Source organism: Vulpes lagopus, chromosome X (assembly GCF_018345385.1).
Source record: "Vulpes lagopus strain Blue_001 chromosome X, ASM1834538v1, whole genome shotgun sequence".
Taxonomy (NCBI): Eukaryota; Metazoa; Chordata; class Mammalia; order Carnivora; family Canidae; genus Vulpes; species Vulpes lagopus.
Genome location: NC_054848.1, coordinates 81,401,216 through 81,415,632, shown reverse-complemented (window position 1 = coordinate 81,415,632; position 14,417 = coordinate 81,401,216). Strand labels below are relative to the sequence as shown.

At 40.2% G+C, this 14,417-nt stretch overlaps 1 protein-coding gene across 7 annotated transcripts in view; it reads right to left on the bottom strand.

Annotated features, from left to right (window-relative positions):
* VSIG1 (V-set and immunoglobulin domain containing 1) overlaps window positions 1-14,417 on the bottom strand; it is a 146,981-nt gene that overhangs the window by 35,872 nt on the left and 96,692 nt on the right. The window contains exon 1 of one of the 7 annotated variants that reach the window (XM_041740997.1): window positions 7,715-7,958. The exons of 4 other annotated variants lie outside the window; for them this stretch is intronic. In XM_041740997.1, the coding sequence (XP_041596931.1) occupies window positions 7,715-7,763 (49 nt within the window). In that variant the 5' untranslated portion in view covers window positions 7,764-7,958. Of the gene's footprint in view, window positions 1-7,714; window positions 7,959-10,695; window positions 11,115-14,417 lie in introns of those variants that run through there. 2 more of the 7 variants (XM_041740998.1, XM_041740987.1) reach the window with 2 other exon arrangements.

The following is a 14,417-nucleotide window of genomic DNA, read 5'->3' as shown; positions in this document are numbered from 1 at the left end:
GAAACTCTCATTCATTAATGGTGGGAATGCAAAATGGTACAGGCACTTTGGAAGACAGTTTGATGTTTATTTACAAAATAAACACACTCTTACCATAGTGCCCAGCAGTTATGCTCCTTGATATTTACTAGAAAATTTGAAAATTTATATCCACACATAAATCTGCACATGAATGTTTACAACAGCCTTATTTATAATTGCCCAAACTTGGAAGAAACCAAGATGTCCTTCAGTAGGTGAATGGATTAATAACCTGTGGTATATATGGGTTCCTGGAGGGCTCAGTCAGTTGAGTGTCCTGATTTCAGCTCAGGTTATAATCTCAGGGTCCTGGAATGGAGTCCCATGGCACGTTGGACTCCCCACTCAATAGGGAGTCTGTTCGAGGATTTTCTCTCTCTCTCTCTCTCTCTCTGTCTCTCTCTCTCTCTGTCTCTCTCTGTCTCCCTCTCTCTCTCTCCTCTCCCCCTCCCCACCCTCACACTCTCTTGCTCTTTCTCTCTCCCCTTTAAAATAAATAAATCTTTTAAAAAATACTTTAAAAATAAATAAAAACACAAACTGTGGTAGCACTAGGGGTGGTGGAAGGGGAGGAGGGCGGGTGTTGGAGGGGAATGGGTGACGGGCACTGAGGTGGACACTTGACGGGATGAGCACTGGGTGTTTTTCTGTATGTTGGTAAATTGAACACCAATAAAAATTAATTTAAAAAAAAAGACACAAACAATGCTAAAAAGAAGAGCTGTTAAGCTATGAAAAGATATAGAAGGACATTAAATACATATCACTAAGTGAAAAAAGCCAATCTGGAAAGTCTATATACTATATGATTTCAATTCTGATATTCTGGAAAAGGCAAAGCTATGGAGACAATGTAAATATCATTGGATTCAAAGGGTTGGTGGAGGGGAAGGCATGAATAGGTGGAGCACTGAGCAGTGAATATATTCTACATGATAATATAATGGCAGATGCATGTCATTATGCATTTGTCCAAACCCATAGGCATTTTGTCTATCATGTTAGGAATCCCCTCTATTTAAATCTGTCATTTTAGGGATGTCTGGGTGGCTCAGTGGTTGAGTGTCTGCCTTTGGCTCAGGGCATGATTCTGGAGTCCTGGGACTGAGTCCTGCATCATTCTCCCCACAGGGACCCTGCTTCTCCCTCTGCCTATGTTTCTGCCTCTCTCTGTGTCTCTCATGAATAAATAAATAAAATCTTTTTTAAAAATCTCATTTTAGCAGACAGTCTCTTTTATTTTGTTTCATATTTTACACACAGCCTACTTTTGTGGACTGGGTTTCTAATGCTAATTTAATGTCCAGAGTTTCTACAGTGTTGTTTTGGTCTATCTGGGTTAACCACTGTCACTGGGGCTTCTGTGTTTGTCTTTGATTCTATAGCCTGAGCGATTGGAAGTGTCTCTCCAGGCCAGGTTGCTGGGTGCCTCTCAGTGGGGGAATCGCTATGGTGGGACACTCCTACTGTAGCCCTGTGTCTGGGGAGTGGTGGGCAGGTTGAAGTCTCAGACTCACACAAAGAGTCTTCCAGAACTGAGCATTTGCTGTGACTTCATTCCTTTTGTCTGTTGTACCCTCTGCCCCCCTCAGTATCTCTAGATGAAAGTGAGGAGTCTCAGGCCCAGTGAGAAAAAGAATGCTTCCTTTGTCTACTCTTGTCGGTGTGGCTTCTTATGATTCATTCAGTGGTGTTGGGCTCACTTGATGTAAGAGGGACTCTCATTAGATCTGGTGGAAGAATAAGCCTCCCAAGGCTGCCCTCTGTTACTAGGTTGAGATCTGGAAATCCCAGAACTGTCTACCCTTCTTCACTTTGATGGAAAGAAATAAGACACCTTGCCACTGTGTTATTCCCAGCACCCAAACCACTGCTTTCTTCTTATAGTCTTTCAGAACTCTCCCTGGATTGTCTTTTACATTACTTCCAGGGAGAGTTTAATACTTGTGCCTAGCAGAAAGAAGCAAGGACAAGCAGCTCTATGCCCTTTTATCTAGACCAGAAATCTCCCTCAAGTTTTAAGAGTATAAATCTCCCTCAAGTTTTAAGAGTGTAAAAGAGTCCTGAAACTACGAAGCCTGAGAATTGTTGACCTTCTGAAATGATGAGCTGCCCCTATGATTTGGGGGAATGCCAAAGAGTCTCCCACTCCAAAACCCAGCCTACCACTGTACTTGAAATTCTCAGTGCTATACAAGCATCTTTCAAAGGGCTGTTATAGGGAACAATACTTTGGGTAACACTCTAGAGACACTGGCTCATCTTATTAACTGGTTATTACCCATTGCAAAGTCAGAGAGTATAGAAGTTCTCCAGGATGGAACATAAGACCATCAGATAGGTATTAGAAAAAAAAAGGTCAAGTTTAATAGATGTTCTCTATGCTGCAGGGGAATCTGAGTGAGAGTTCTGGCTTCTTTCAGGGTTACAGACAAGGAGTAGAATGAAAGTACAGAGATCATGAAAAGATCAGAGGAAATGTACAGGAAGACGAATCCTTGCCCCCTTCCCAATTCTGCACACCCAAAGACTTTAATTTTATTTTCCTTACTTAACTACAGGCAAACATAAGTAATGAAATTGACAAACATTTTGAAAAATTAGAAGAAAAAGCAAACCATTGTACTGAGACCCCTGGTTTTCCATATTCAATAGCCAAGTAGTCTGTCACAGCCAGGCCACCTGGTCCAGCTGTTTCTCTGCCAGAGGTTGGCTGCTTATATAGCAACTGATGCTGTGATAAATTGAGATTAGTGATTTAGGATAGGCATCAAAGCAGCACCTTCTAACTCCATGCAGTTTCCCCTCTTCTCAATGTTGTCTCCAGGCTTTCCTGGTTCCCATTATTTATGCCTTTCCAAAAAACAAAACTGACCCTATGGAAAATAGCTACTCTTTCCAATGGAAACTTTATTGGGGAAGGCTAAGTGGCTCTCTCCAGACCTCACAGAGCCCATCTTGTTTTTCCTAAGTTAGTCACACCTTTGACTATGCTTAAATGATGATTTCCAAATGCCTTTAAAGTGTACAAAATAAAAAGGACAGAATAGTGATTTGGTGGCCATTGAAGTCCCCGAAACTTTCCCCTAAAAACAGAGATTTTGGAGGTATTATTCGGCTATCATTTTTGTCTTCTAGTTTGGGTCCCAGCGTCTGTTATGGGATTAGTGTAATGGTGGGAGCTTATGACAAAGTAAGCACCCTGCCCCCCCCTACAAAATGCCCCTCAAAGGCTGCTCTCTGCAAAAACATTAGAAGGCAAAGTAAGCACAGCTCTACAAGGCAAGCCATGGAAGAGGCTGTGGTGTCTATCAACAAATACCCATTGAACACCTGTTTTGTGCCACCTACAGTGCTAAACATGGAGGAAGCAATAATGAACAAGTCAGACACAATCTCTGCTCACCCTGTCCACATGGCAGGAAGCCATTTGGAGCACATAATGAGGACAAATGAAAATCAAGGATTGGGGAATATAAATGTGATATCAGCATTTTGAACAGTTTTTTTTTTAAAATAGAAGACATGCAAATACATAAATAATTTGAGGTCTGTAGAAGCTCAACAACATCACCTCAGAATAAGGATGGTCACCTCCAAATCTACTGTGAGATTTTTTTTGAGAAGACTACACATTGTCCTATAATAGGTAACAATTGGCAAGGCAATATCTCCAGATAATTTTATTGCCCAGATTCCCAGTACTCATCACCACAATCAATCCTCAAATTCTGAAGAAAAGATGGTTCTCAGAAATTGCCCTTCCCTCATATAGCAACAGTATTCTTCAGAGCCCAAAGGTACATATTTCCAGATGAACTTACAAAAAATGTCACATGCCGGGCACTAAGGGGGGCACTTGACGGGATGAGCACTGGGTGTTATTCTGTATGTTGGTAAATTGAACACCAATAAAAAATTAATTTATTTTTAAAAATGTCACATGCTTCCATTAGTATGCATTACTTAAACCATTGAGATCATCCTCTAGCCCATTCAATAGGATTCCCTGTAATTGTGGAAATGTTTTATCTCTGAACTACCGTTCAATTTAGTAGTCATTACTCACACGTGGTTGTTGAACACCTGGAATGGGGCTGGTGTGACTGAGGAACTGTATTTCTAAGTTCATTTCATTAGAATTAATTTAAATTTAGGTAGTCACATGCAGATAGTGAACAGCACAAATGTAATCTTAAACTGAAAGTGATTCTGTAAGTGGTAGGTAAAAAAAAAAAATTCCCTTCCTTTGGATTAATTTACTCTAAACTGGGAAAGTATTTTAAAATTGAGAAGGTCAGAAAAACCTCTGTATTAACAAGACAGTGAATGAATAGCAACATATAGATTAGTGCCTGATGTAAACAAAACTCAGAACTGCAATCTCCTTCACTGCCCTGGCTGAATTAAAAAACAAAACAAACAATACATATGTGGTTGAATATGCATAATTGTTTTTAAAAACCAGTGCTTGTTATTAAAAAAAACTAACCCAAAGTATATACACATATTTATCAATGTTTTCAAAAGATTTTTTTTCATGTTTTGGTAATGATTGTTTACTCGTGTACTTAATGTCTACAATATGGCAGGCACTGTGCTTATAGGAGAATCATTCTCTTAATATACCACAGCAAAAATATTCCTCAAATAACCATATTTAACATGATGCATTTGAAGTGATTTAATTTCCAGCAACTTCACACATAATTGCTTCATTTTTGACCTATAATATAACTAAAGGATCACTTATGTTTTGGATTTGACCATGAGACCAAAATTCAAGTATATTACTGCTTTAAAATGCATAGCATGTATCTCCAGAAAATGAAAAAAACATTAAAATATCTTTTTAAGAGGTGACTAATATATAGTACAAGTATCTAAACAATATATGTGAACTTTTTGCAAAGACATTTTTGATGAAAATGATGTTCCTGAAATGGAATGTAACTGACTTCCGAAGAAGTTATCAGAAAGATTTTTTGATCAAATCAACTTTTATTGCAATATAATTGTCATATGCCATTGTACGGAAACATTTTGATTAAAATCTGTCTTGCCTAGTTGTACAGAAAATTGGTTTTAAATACACATATGAAAATTGTTTCTGAATGCTTGTGGTTTGGGAAGGTAATTCATTCTTTTATTTTTCCAGGTTTATGGACATATAATTGACATACAACAAAGCACGATTGTAAAGTGTACAACGTGTTGATTAGATGCACTTACATATTGCAAAATGATTACCACCATAGTGTTAGCTAACACCTCCATCACATCACATAATTACTATTTCTTTTTTTGTGGTGAGAACATTTAAGACCTGCTTTCTTGGCAACTTTCAAGTATATATACAGCATTATTAACTAGGGTCACCATACTATACATTAGATCCTCAGAATTTGTTCATCTTTTAACTGGAAATTTGTACCCTTTGTCTAACACCATGCAGCCCCTGGTAACCATCATTCTACTCTGTTTCTATGAGTTCGACTTTTGCAGATTCCACTTATAAGTGATATCCTACAGTATCTGTCTTTGTCTGATTTGCTTCACTTCGCATAACACCCTGAAGGTTCATCCATGTTGTTGCAAATGGCAGCATTTCCAAAGGTAATGCATTCTTTCAACACTTACTATGAGCCCACTGTGTGCCAGGCACCGTGCTTGACACCAAAATATGACATTCTTCCTGAATGAAGAAACAAGACCAGGTAACACATCAAATTGCACATTGATAAAAACATGATCAGCTGTTTCACAGCCATATCTGGATCAACTGAGGGACACCACCAATGCCAGGTATAGATTACTGAAATCCCCTTTTCTCCAACTTCCATACGTATGTAAGCACAGCAAACAATAATAAATTATACCGTAACCGTATTTCCATTCCACCTGCTAGAGTGACACTACCATATTTTGCTATGGGCCAGCTAGACTGTATATGTATAGATACATAGCACACACTATAGGCCAACAAAACCAGTTACATAGTCACCAAAGAACAAAGGCTCTGTAGCATTTATTGGTCTTGCTCTAAAACTCACAATCAAATAAGATCCTGACATCATGTAAGTAATTTTTTAAACCATAGAAAATTGTATACAAGGTATAAATCCAATTTTGTAATGTGATATATATATATACCTGTGAAGGAAAAAATATATAGGTAAGACATTCACTCAAATCTCTGAGTGGTAAGATTGCTGGTGATTTTTATTTCATTTATATGTTTTCGTGTTTTGAAACCTGTCTGCCATGCCTATACACTACCTTTGTAATCAGTAAAAATTAGTTACAGTAAAAAACATTCTTGCAACTATTCTGAAATTCATGTCTAGCGTAGGCCTAAGGCCTCACATAAGGAAATAGGTATTGACCACATGTGTGATTTTAGGGGACTGGTGTAGAAGGCCTGGGAGCAATCCAATTAGCTAATGACTGGAAGCTCTTTAAGAAAGAACAAAGACTTTCACTGTCTAAAGTTTAAAATGAATATTACTGGGGGTGAGGGAGGGAATAGTGACATGTTCCCCCCAAGATAGAAGCTGAGAAAGGTGGCTTGTTCCAGCTCTAAATCCTAGTTAGATCATGTGATAAATGCAGTATTGCCTTCTGGTGACTCCACAGAACATGTAGGTTGAAACATTTAGAAAGGAATATTTCTAGAACTATTACTGAATACCATATAGTTTTAAAAGGTCACACTTTTAAACTATAAAACTAGCCTAATATTCTTTGTAGAAACTCCAGAAAATATGGAAAAGCTTGGGAATGAAACAAAAATCATCTGTAATCCCATCATCCAGAGGTAATGACCATGAACACTTTGGTATATAACCTTCTAGCAATTTATTCTAGTCAAATGTGTGTATCTGCCTTTTCACCTAATATTTATCTTGGGTATTTTCTTATGCCATTAAATATGCTCAGTGAACCTCATTCTAATGACTGCCTAATATTACCAATGGCTTAAGAATATCAGAATGACTGTAAACAATATTATTGTACCTACTATGAAGCTAACATCATAAAAATAGATTCAAATGGATCTGGTCTTTGAAAAAGTGAGCGAAGGGATTTTCTGAACTGGTGAGCTCTCCTCGATCTTACCAACATCAGGATTTTGACTCTAAGAATGATTTTGTTTTTCTCAAATGCCTAAAAACACCCATATCGTGCACAATGACAAATCACTCATGTAGTTTCCAAAATACAGTCTTAGGTTTGGAAAACTGCAACTCCTAAAGAAACATGAGAGAGTAAAGCATAGCAGGCCCTCCAAGTCAGGCTCTGTTTGTTGTAACAAAGCAAGTGGATCACAGTGGGAAACCCTAAAATAAAAGAGGAAAGAAAAACTATCCTTGGTGTAAACTTCAGCTTCTGAGCAAATTAATCTGTTCACCTTCCAACTTAAGAGAGAGAGGGAGACAGAGGCGGTGGGAGGAGGGAGAGAAACACTGTGATTTTTCTGAGAAAATTTTAATTCAGGAGCTACATAAAATTCCATTTACAACACGGCCTACATTTGCTAAGCTAGAGTTCTGAAAATTACCTTATGCAGCAAACTAATCATGATTCCTTTGAAGTGAAAGAGGAGAACGTTCATATAAAAATTTGCGATTTTGGTTTAAAAGAAAACTCCAGTTCCCAATCACCTTTGATGGTTTGGAGACCCGTTCCTTACCTGCAAGGCAGCTTAGGATCAGAAAGACCTTCCAAAACGCGAACACCATTGTGTCAGGGTTTGTGGAGCGTAGCCGAGGACCAGTAGCTTGCCTGAGCTAGCCTGAGTCTCCAACTGGCTTCTTCAATCACACTGAGGTTTGCCAGGCTTATCTGCCGGCATCACGAAGCAAATAGCCTTTTCAGGCTTATTGCGTACAGTCCTTTCTCTGAGCGGATTTGTGTTTCTTTGAAACACTTTTTACGGGCGTGTTTCCTTGATATATTTGCTACTGTGTTAATAATAAACCCGTGCATTTAAATTCTTCAGGCTCTTTGTACACAGATTCTCTGAGTTTTATTGTTTAAAATCAATCCTATTAAAAAGTTAAACTTGGAGGGGGGTTTATGGTTGGAAGTGAACCTATACAAATAAAAGCTGACAAGGCTAATTAATTTAAAATATTTCCATCGAAGTCTTCCATCATGGATTCACTAACCTCCGTTCACAAATTGGGTTAATAAATTGGTGCTCTAAGGTTTTCTCAGGAGCCAGGGTTCACAGGAAGGACAGGGGGGTTATGAAGCAAAAAGCACTCATTTCTTGTGTGAACAAACTCTGGACACGTCACACTTTTTTGAAGCCCTGGCAGTTCTCACTACCTTGGCAGTAGAATACATAGCATGCATGCTATGGTCTTCCTGGTTAGAAACCCTATAGCATTTATTCACTCACTGAACGCTGTATCATCAGGGAAGCGAATAAATGCTTTAAGACTTCCACTGGATGAGTCTGAATTTTTGCAGAATTAGGTTACTGAGTAGGTAAAATAGGATTTCTTTGGAGGAGAGTTTCCCTAGGAGGGAGTGATGGTAGGCTGCCTCCATGAGAAGCCTTCACTAACAGATTTCCTCTCATGTTTGAGATACATGAAGGCCTCCTCCAGCTTTTCCTATGCGATCTCCAAGTCCTGTTGTGTTCACCTGTGCAGTGGCTCTCAGATCTGTCCTTTCACCAATCCACTGCCTCCACCCCGGTCCTGGTACTTTGGTCCTTATCCCTGGCCTACTGAGGCAGCTTCCTATGTGATCTCCCTGACTTCTCCCTCCCTCATCCTCCATACCAGCCGCATCCCAATGGTTCAACCCTGACCAAGCATCTTCACTTAACACCACTATGGACTCCTTCTGACAAGACCGAAGTCCTCAATCTGGATTCCCAGCCTTCCAAAGACCTGACCCTCACCTCCTCTGAACTTCAGTCACATTAAATCACCCATCTGAAAAATGCTGTCACAATTTATTGCCTCAGAGTATTCAGTCGCATGAAAAAAGGGCAAGCTGCAGTGATAGGTTTTATGAACTTTTTCTTTTTTAAGTTTTCATTGATTTAAGTAATCTCTACACCCACCGGTGGGGCTCATATCCATGACCCCGAGATCAAGAGTCGCATGCTCTTCCGACTGAGGCACCCCAGTCCCCCTCTATTTTAGGAACTTTAATTTACAGGAAATGTTTGAGCCCTGCTCACCTTAGCCAGGCAAATATCCCACTGTTTCCATCAGGCCTGATTCCTTCCCAAAGCCTTTTCTGGCCATGCTTAGGTCTGGTGCCAAACCTTGGCTCCAAGTGAATTCCAACACTGCTTATGATTTTTCTCCTCAATCCTCTTGCTGTCTAAGTGTATTCTTAGGGCAGATCGGTCATGCTATTGTATGTGAAAAGTTTGATAAACCTGTGTACCATCCCTCTCTGGGCTCCACCTTGAAGAGATTTGCATTATACTTAGAGCCAATACCTTAGAGTTGGCACATGATTGCTCTCCAGTTGTTTCCCATTTATTAACTGGGTCTCTCCTAAATCCAATAGCTGTGAGCCCCTCCAGGGCAGAGACAAAGCCTCATAAGGCAGCCCCCAACTTAAGAAAGGGTATATACCAGAATGTATTGGTAAGCCCATTGATTGGATCCAAAGCAGGATGTTTTGAATAGAAATCTCGCTCCCAGACTTTGAGGCACATAGTCTACCATCAGTGTGAATTCTGGGTGCTGGGCCATACAGAGCAGGAGAAGAGGAGCAGCAGGTGGCCGAAAAAAGAACAGTCCAGTCCTTTCCCTTCCTAAGACATGGGTTGAGCACACAGCAACACCCCCCCCCACCAAAAACTATTGCATGTTTTTGACACCCACCTTCCTTTCTGCCCCCAACTCTTATGGCCCCCAGGCTCCTTGAGTTCCTAGATTGCCCTAAGGGAGGGTCTTACTCACCAGAATAACTCAAGCTCCAAGATTACCTTTGCTTTTTTAACCTTATGCCTCCCAGAAATACTCCTCCTCCACTGTATGAGCATCAATCAACTCCACGTTAGGAGGGGAAAATGATTAATTGCTATGAACATTCCCCCACTGGTTTGTACTCCTGAAGATAGAATGCTTATTTCCCCCCACCCCAAATGAATCTCCAACCAGGAGCATCAGGCAATGCAATAAAGAGAAATGGTCTGACGGAGGAGGTTTTGCAAGGAGGACAATTTGGAGGGCAGGCCTCTGGAGGTGCACATCAGCTCCTCTCAACCTTGACCCTGCATTTACCTCCGAATCCATTAAGTCTCCGAAAGATCCATGAAAGCCAGAGACTTCCTGTGTCTCTTCCCATGCCCAATAGGTGAGCATAAAATTCATCATTAAAAGTGGGACATTTTTGAGATTGACTAGGCTGCTATTAGCAACTACATGGGACAGACAATATAAATCATAAACATTCCCAGGCGAACTTGGATGTCTGGCCCCCTGCTCACAGTGGAATGCTAAGCACAAGGCAGGAGCTAAATAAAAGCTTTCTAATTAAGATACTACCATCCAAGCTAGCTGGCCCTGAAATGGGTGGGGTGGAGAGTATGACTTAAGGCTATTGCCAAAACCCATCTGCACCAGAACATCTCAAACACAGAACTCTCTAGAACATTTCAGTAAAATGCCTATATCACTGTTACGTGGGGCCTGATCAGGACAGGAAGAATTCTGTTAAAACAAACCCAAAGAGATCATCTAAATTCTCTTCTTGATATTCAATTTTGATGTTACTGACAAAAAAGTGGGTCATTAGCACGCAAAATATTATTAAATATCCTTCATATTTTTCTAATAGGGCTTTATAGTTTTTAAGCTGCTTTTCCATTTTATCTTTGCAGCTGACTAAAATAAACAGGGGAGTTATTATCTACATTCTCTTTATTTGAAAAAACGGAGGCTCAGAAACGTTGTATCTTTCCCAAGGCCACAGAGCACACATTCAATGCGGTCTCTCCCGGTCACAGTGGCATAGTGTGAACATAACGTATCAAACATGCTACTTCTTCCAGGATTCTTCTATGGGAACTTTCAGAAATCTGCAGCCTCTGCCTTATTTCTCACTTTTGTTCACTGAAAAAAATACAAAACCAACACATTTTGATTGTAAAGGGATTTCAAAGAACAAAGGATTGTGCAGAGAACAAAAAGAAAGCCTCCATTCTCTCACCCACGAGTAATTATCCCACGCTGTGCTCAAAAGAAATAGAAGTTTCACATTTTTCTCAGAGCTTCTGTGAGTTTACACACACACCTATGGCAGTGTTTTGTTTTGTTTTTAATCCTAAAGGTAATCATGCTACACCTCTTGTTCTAGTTTGTTTTCCCCCTTGAAAGCAACCATTTTTATTGTTTCCTTAGGTCAGCATGTGGGATTCTACTAGACAGCTACCTTATCTGTTTGCAGGCTGCATGGTATTTCACCTTCAGTTTTTCACTATTATTAACAATGGTGAAATGGCCATTCCTTTGCCTATATCTCCGCCCGCTTGTGTGATTATTTCTGTAGATTAGATACTTAGAAATGGAACTGCTGGATCAAAGCATAGAAACACTTTAAATTTTGGTAGAGTCTGTAATACTGTCCACCAGAAATCCTTTACAAGTCTACACCTCCATTAAGAGTGTACGAGAGTGCCTGTTTCCCTACAGCCTTGTCAACAATGAAAAGTATGTCATTTACTTTTACTAGTACCATGGGTGAGAACTGGTGTTGCATTGCTGTTTTAATTTGCAGTTCTCTAATGAGGCTGAGCCTTTTTTCCATAGGTGTACCGGCCTAATTGGTGTTCCTTTCCCTGCCATTTGCCTATTTATGGCCTTAGAACACTCTCCATGGAGTTATCTGTCTTTCAATATAGTAGAAGTGCTCTTTTTACCTTAGGAATCCTAATTCATAACCCATAAGTAAGGAGTAGTTAATTGACTGATGATTAAGAACTAATTAAAAAGGAATAAAGTTTGGTGTATATATTATAAATATTTTCTCCTGGTCTGTCACTTTTCAGAAAAAGTTTACATCTTCCACCATAAAGAAAATTTGCATTTTGTTGTAGTTAATCCAGCAATTTTTTTCTTCGTAGCTTCTGAATTTCATATCTTCCTTAAGAAAGTTTTCCCCAGTCCAAGACTATAGAAATGTTATGATAGGGATGCCTGGGAGGCTTACTAGTTGAGTGTCTGCCCTCGGCTCAGGGCATGATCCCAGGGTCCTAGGATGGATTCCCGCATTGGGCTCCTTGTAGGGAGCCTGCTTCTCCCTCTGCCTATGTTTCTGCCTCTCTCTGTCTCTCATGAATAAATAAATAAAATCTTTTTAAAAAGAAATATAATTATACATTATTATATTTATTAATATGTAATATGATAATTTCTCTTAATACTTCTTTAACTCTGTTCTGCCTTTCAATTATGGCAATTCTGTCCTTCCATTTGCTCAGGCCAAAAGCCTTGGTATCATCCCTGATTCCTCTCCTTCCTTCGTGTACCACCTCAAATCGTCAGCAAATCCTTTGGGTCCATGTTCAAAATATACCCAGACTGATGACTTTCCTCACCTTCGCTGCTACCACCCTGGCCTGAGCCACCAGCATCAACTGCCTGGCTCACACAATGGCCTCCTAACTGGTCTCCCTGCTTCTTCCTTGTCTCCTTACAGACTATTCACATCACAGCAGCCAGAATGATACTTTGATGTGTAAGTCAGATCACATTTCACTTTTGCTCAAGATCCTCCAACAGTTCCCAATGTCTCTCACAGTAAAAGCCAAAGTCTTTAAAATAGCCTATGGGGCAGCTGGGTGACTCAGTCATTTGATCATTCGACTCTTGGTTTCTGCTCAAGTCATGATGTCAGGGTGATGGGAACCAGCTCCCCATTGGGCTCTGAGCTCAGTACAGAGTGTGCTACAGTCTCTCTCTCCCTCTCTGTCTGTCCCCCCCCCACACACACATCCCCTTCTCCCTTCTCTCAAATCTTTAAAAAAAATTTTTTTAAGTAGCCTAGAAGAGCTCATAAAATGAACCAGCTCTTCAACCTACCTCATCTCCTACCATTCTTCCCCTCTTACTCTGCTCCAGCCACACTGTTATTCTTGCTGACCCTTGAACCAGCCAGGCACATTCCCACTTTCTTGGGCATTTGCACTGGGGGTTTCCTCTATCTGTGATCCTTCAAACCCAAGTATCAGCAGGGCCAACTCATATCTTCTTCAAGTCTTTGTTTAAATGTCAGTTGTCAGCAATGCCTTCCCGATCACACAATTTAAAACTGCAGATTTCTCCACTCCAGCCCTCTCAATCTCCCACTGCCTTTTCCTTTTTACGTAGCACTCATTACTTTCTAACATAACATACTACCCAGTTTACTTATGGTTAACTTTTCCATCCAGCTAGTAATGTGAGTTTCAAGAGGGCAGGGATTTCTGTTTCATTTACTATTTATTCCAAGGGCCTAGAACAGTGCCTTGCACATAGTAGGTCCTCAATATTTGTTAAATGAATGCATTTGGGAATCTGAATTTAATCCATTCAGAATTGATTTTTGTGTACTGTATGAGATAGGCAGAAATGGTTTTTAAGGAGTGCCTGGGTGGCTGAGTCGATTAAAGCATCTGCTTTCGGCTCAGGTCATCATCCCAGCATCCTAAGATTCAGCCCCACATCCAGCTCCCTGCTCCACAGGGAGCCTGCTTCTTCTTTTCCCTCTGCTCCTCCTGCTTGTGCACATGCTCTCTCTCTCTCTCTCTCTCTCTCTCTGTCAAAAAAATAAATAAAATCTTTTTCAAAAGGAAGAAACGGGGCATAATTATAAAATAATGAGCCTGCTGTCCTTGTGTAGCCTGGGAACAGGCTCAGAAGGCAGTCTTGGGTTTTCAAAAGACAGACTAAGGCCATTCTTACTTATCGCACTAGTATGAGATAGAGACAGAGAGACAGATCAGGGAGTAAAGTTTCTCATGTATATTTTTGATCCCTGAGGTCGTCATCATGGGAAAATCAAAATTTATTGGACTTCCTTCTACATATATTATGCTTTTGTAGGACTTTTAAAATTCCAAATTACATATAGAAAGGCATAATCTAATCAGTGCTTAGAATCTAAAGACTAATTTATTTCTGTTGGAATGTGTTTCAAAAATTGTTTTGTGCAATCTAGCACTATCGAGTCTTCATTGCTTTTTCTGACTCCCTGCCAGGCAACTCCACTTCTGTGCCCCACTAGCGCCTCAAAAGTAACTTCACACATTGTCTCCATGTGGCCTCCTCTGGTCTCCAAACCTGTGCCACTTCCCAATCACTTGTTGCTGCATCCCAATTAATTCTTCATTGGGGTGGGCATCTGGGTGGCTCAGTGGTTGAGCATCTCCTTTGGCT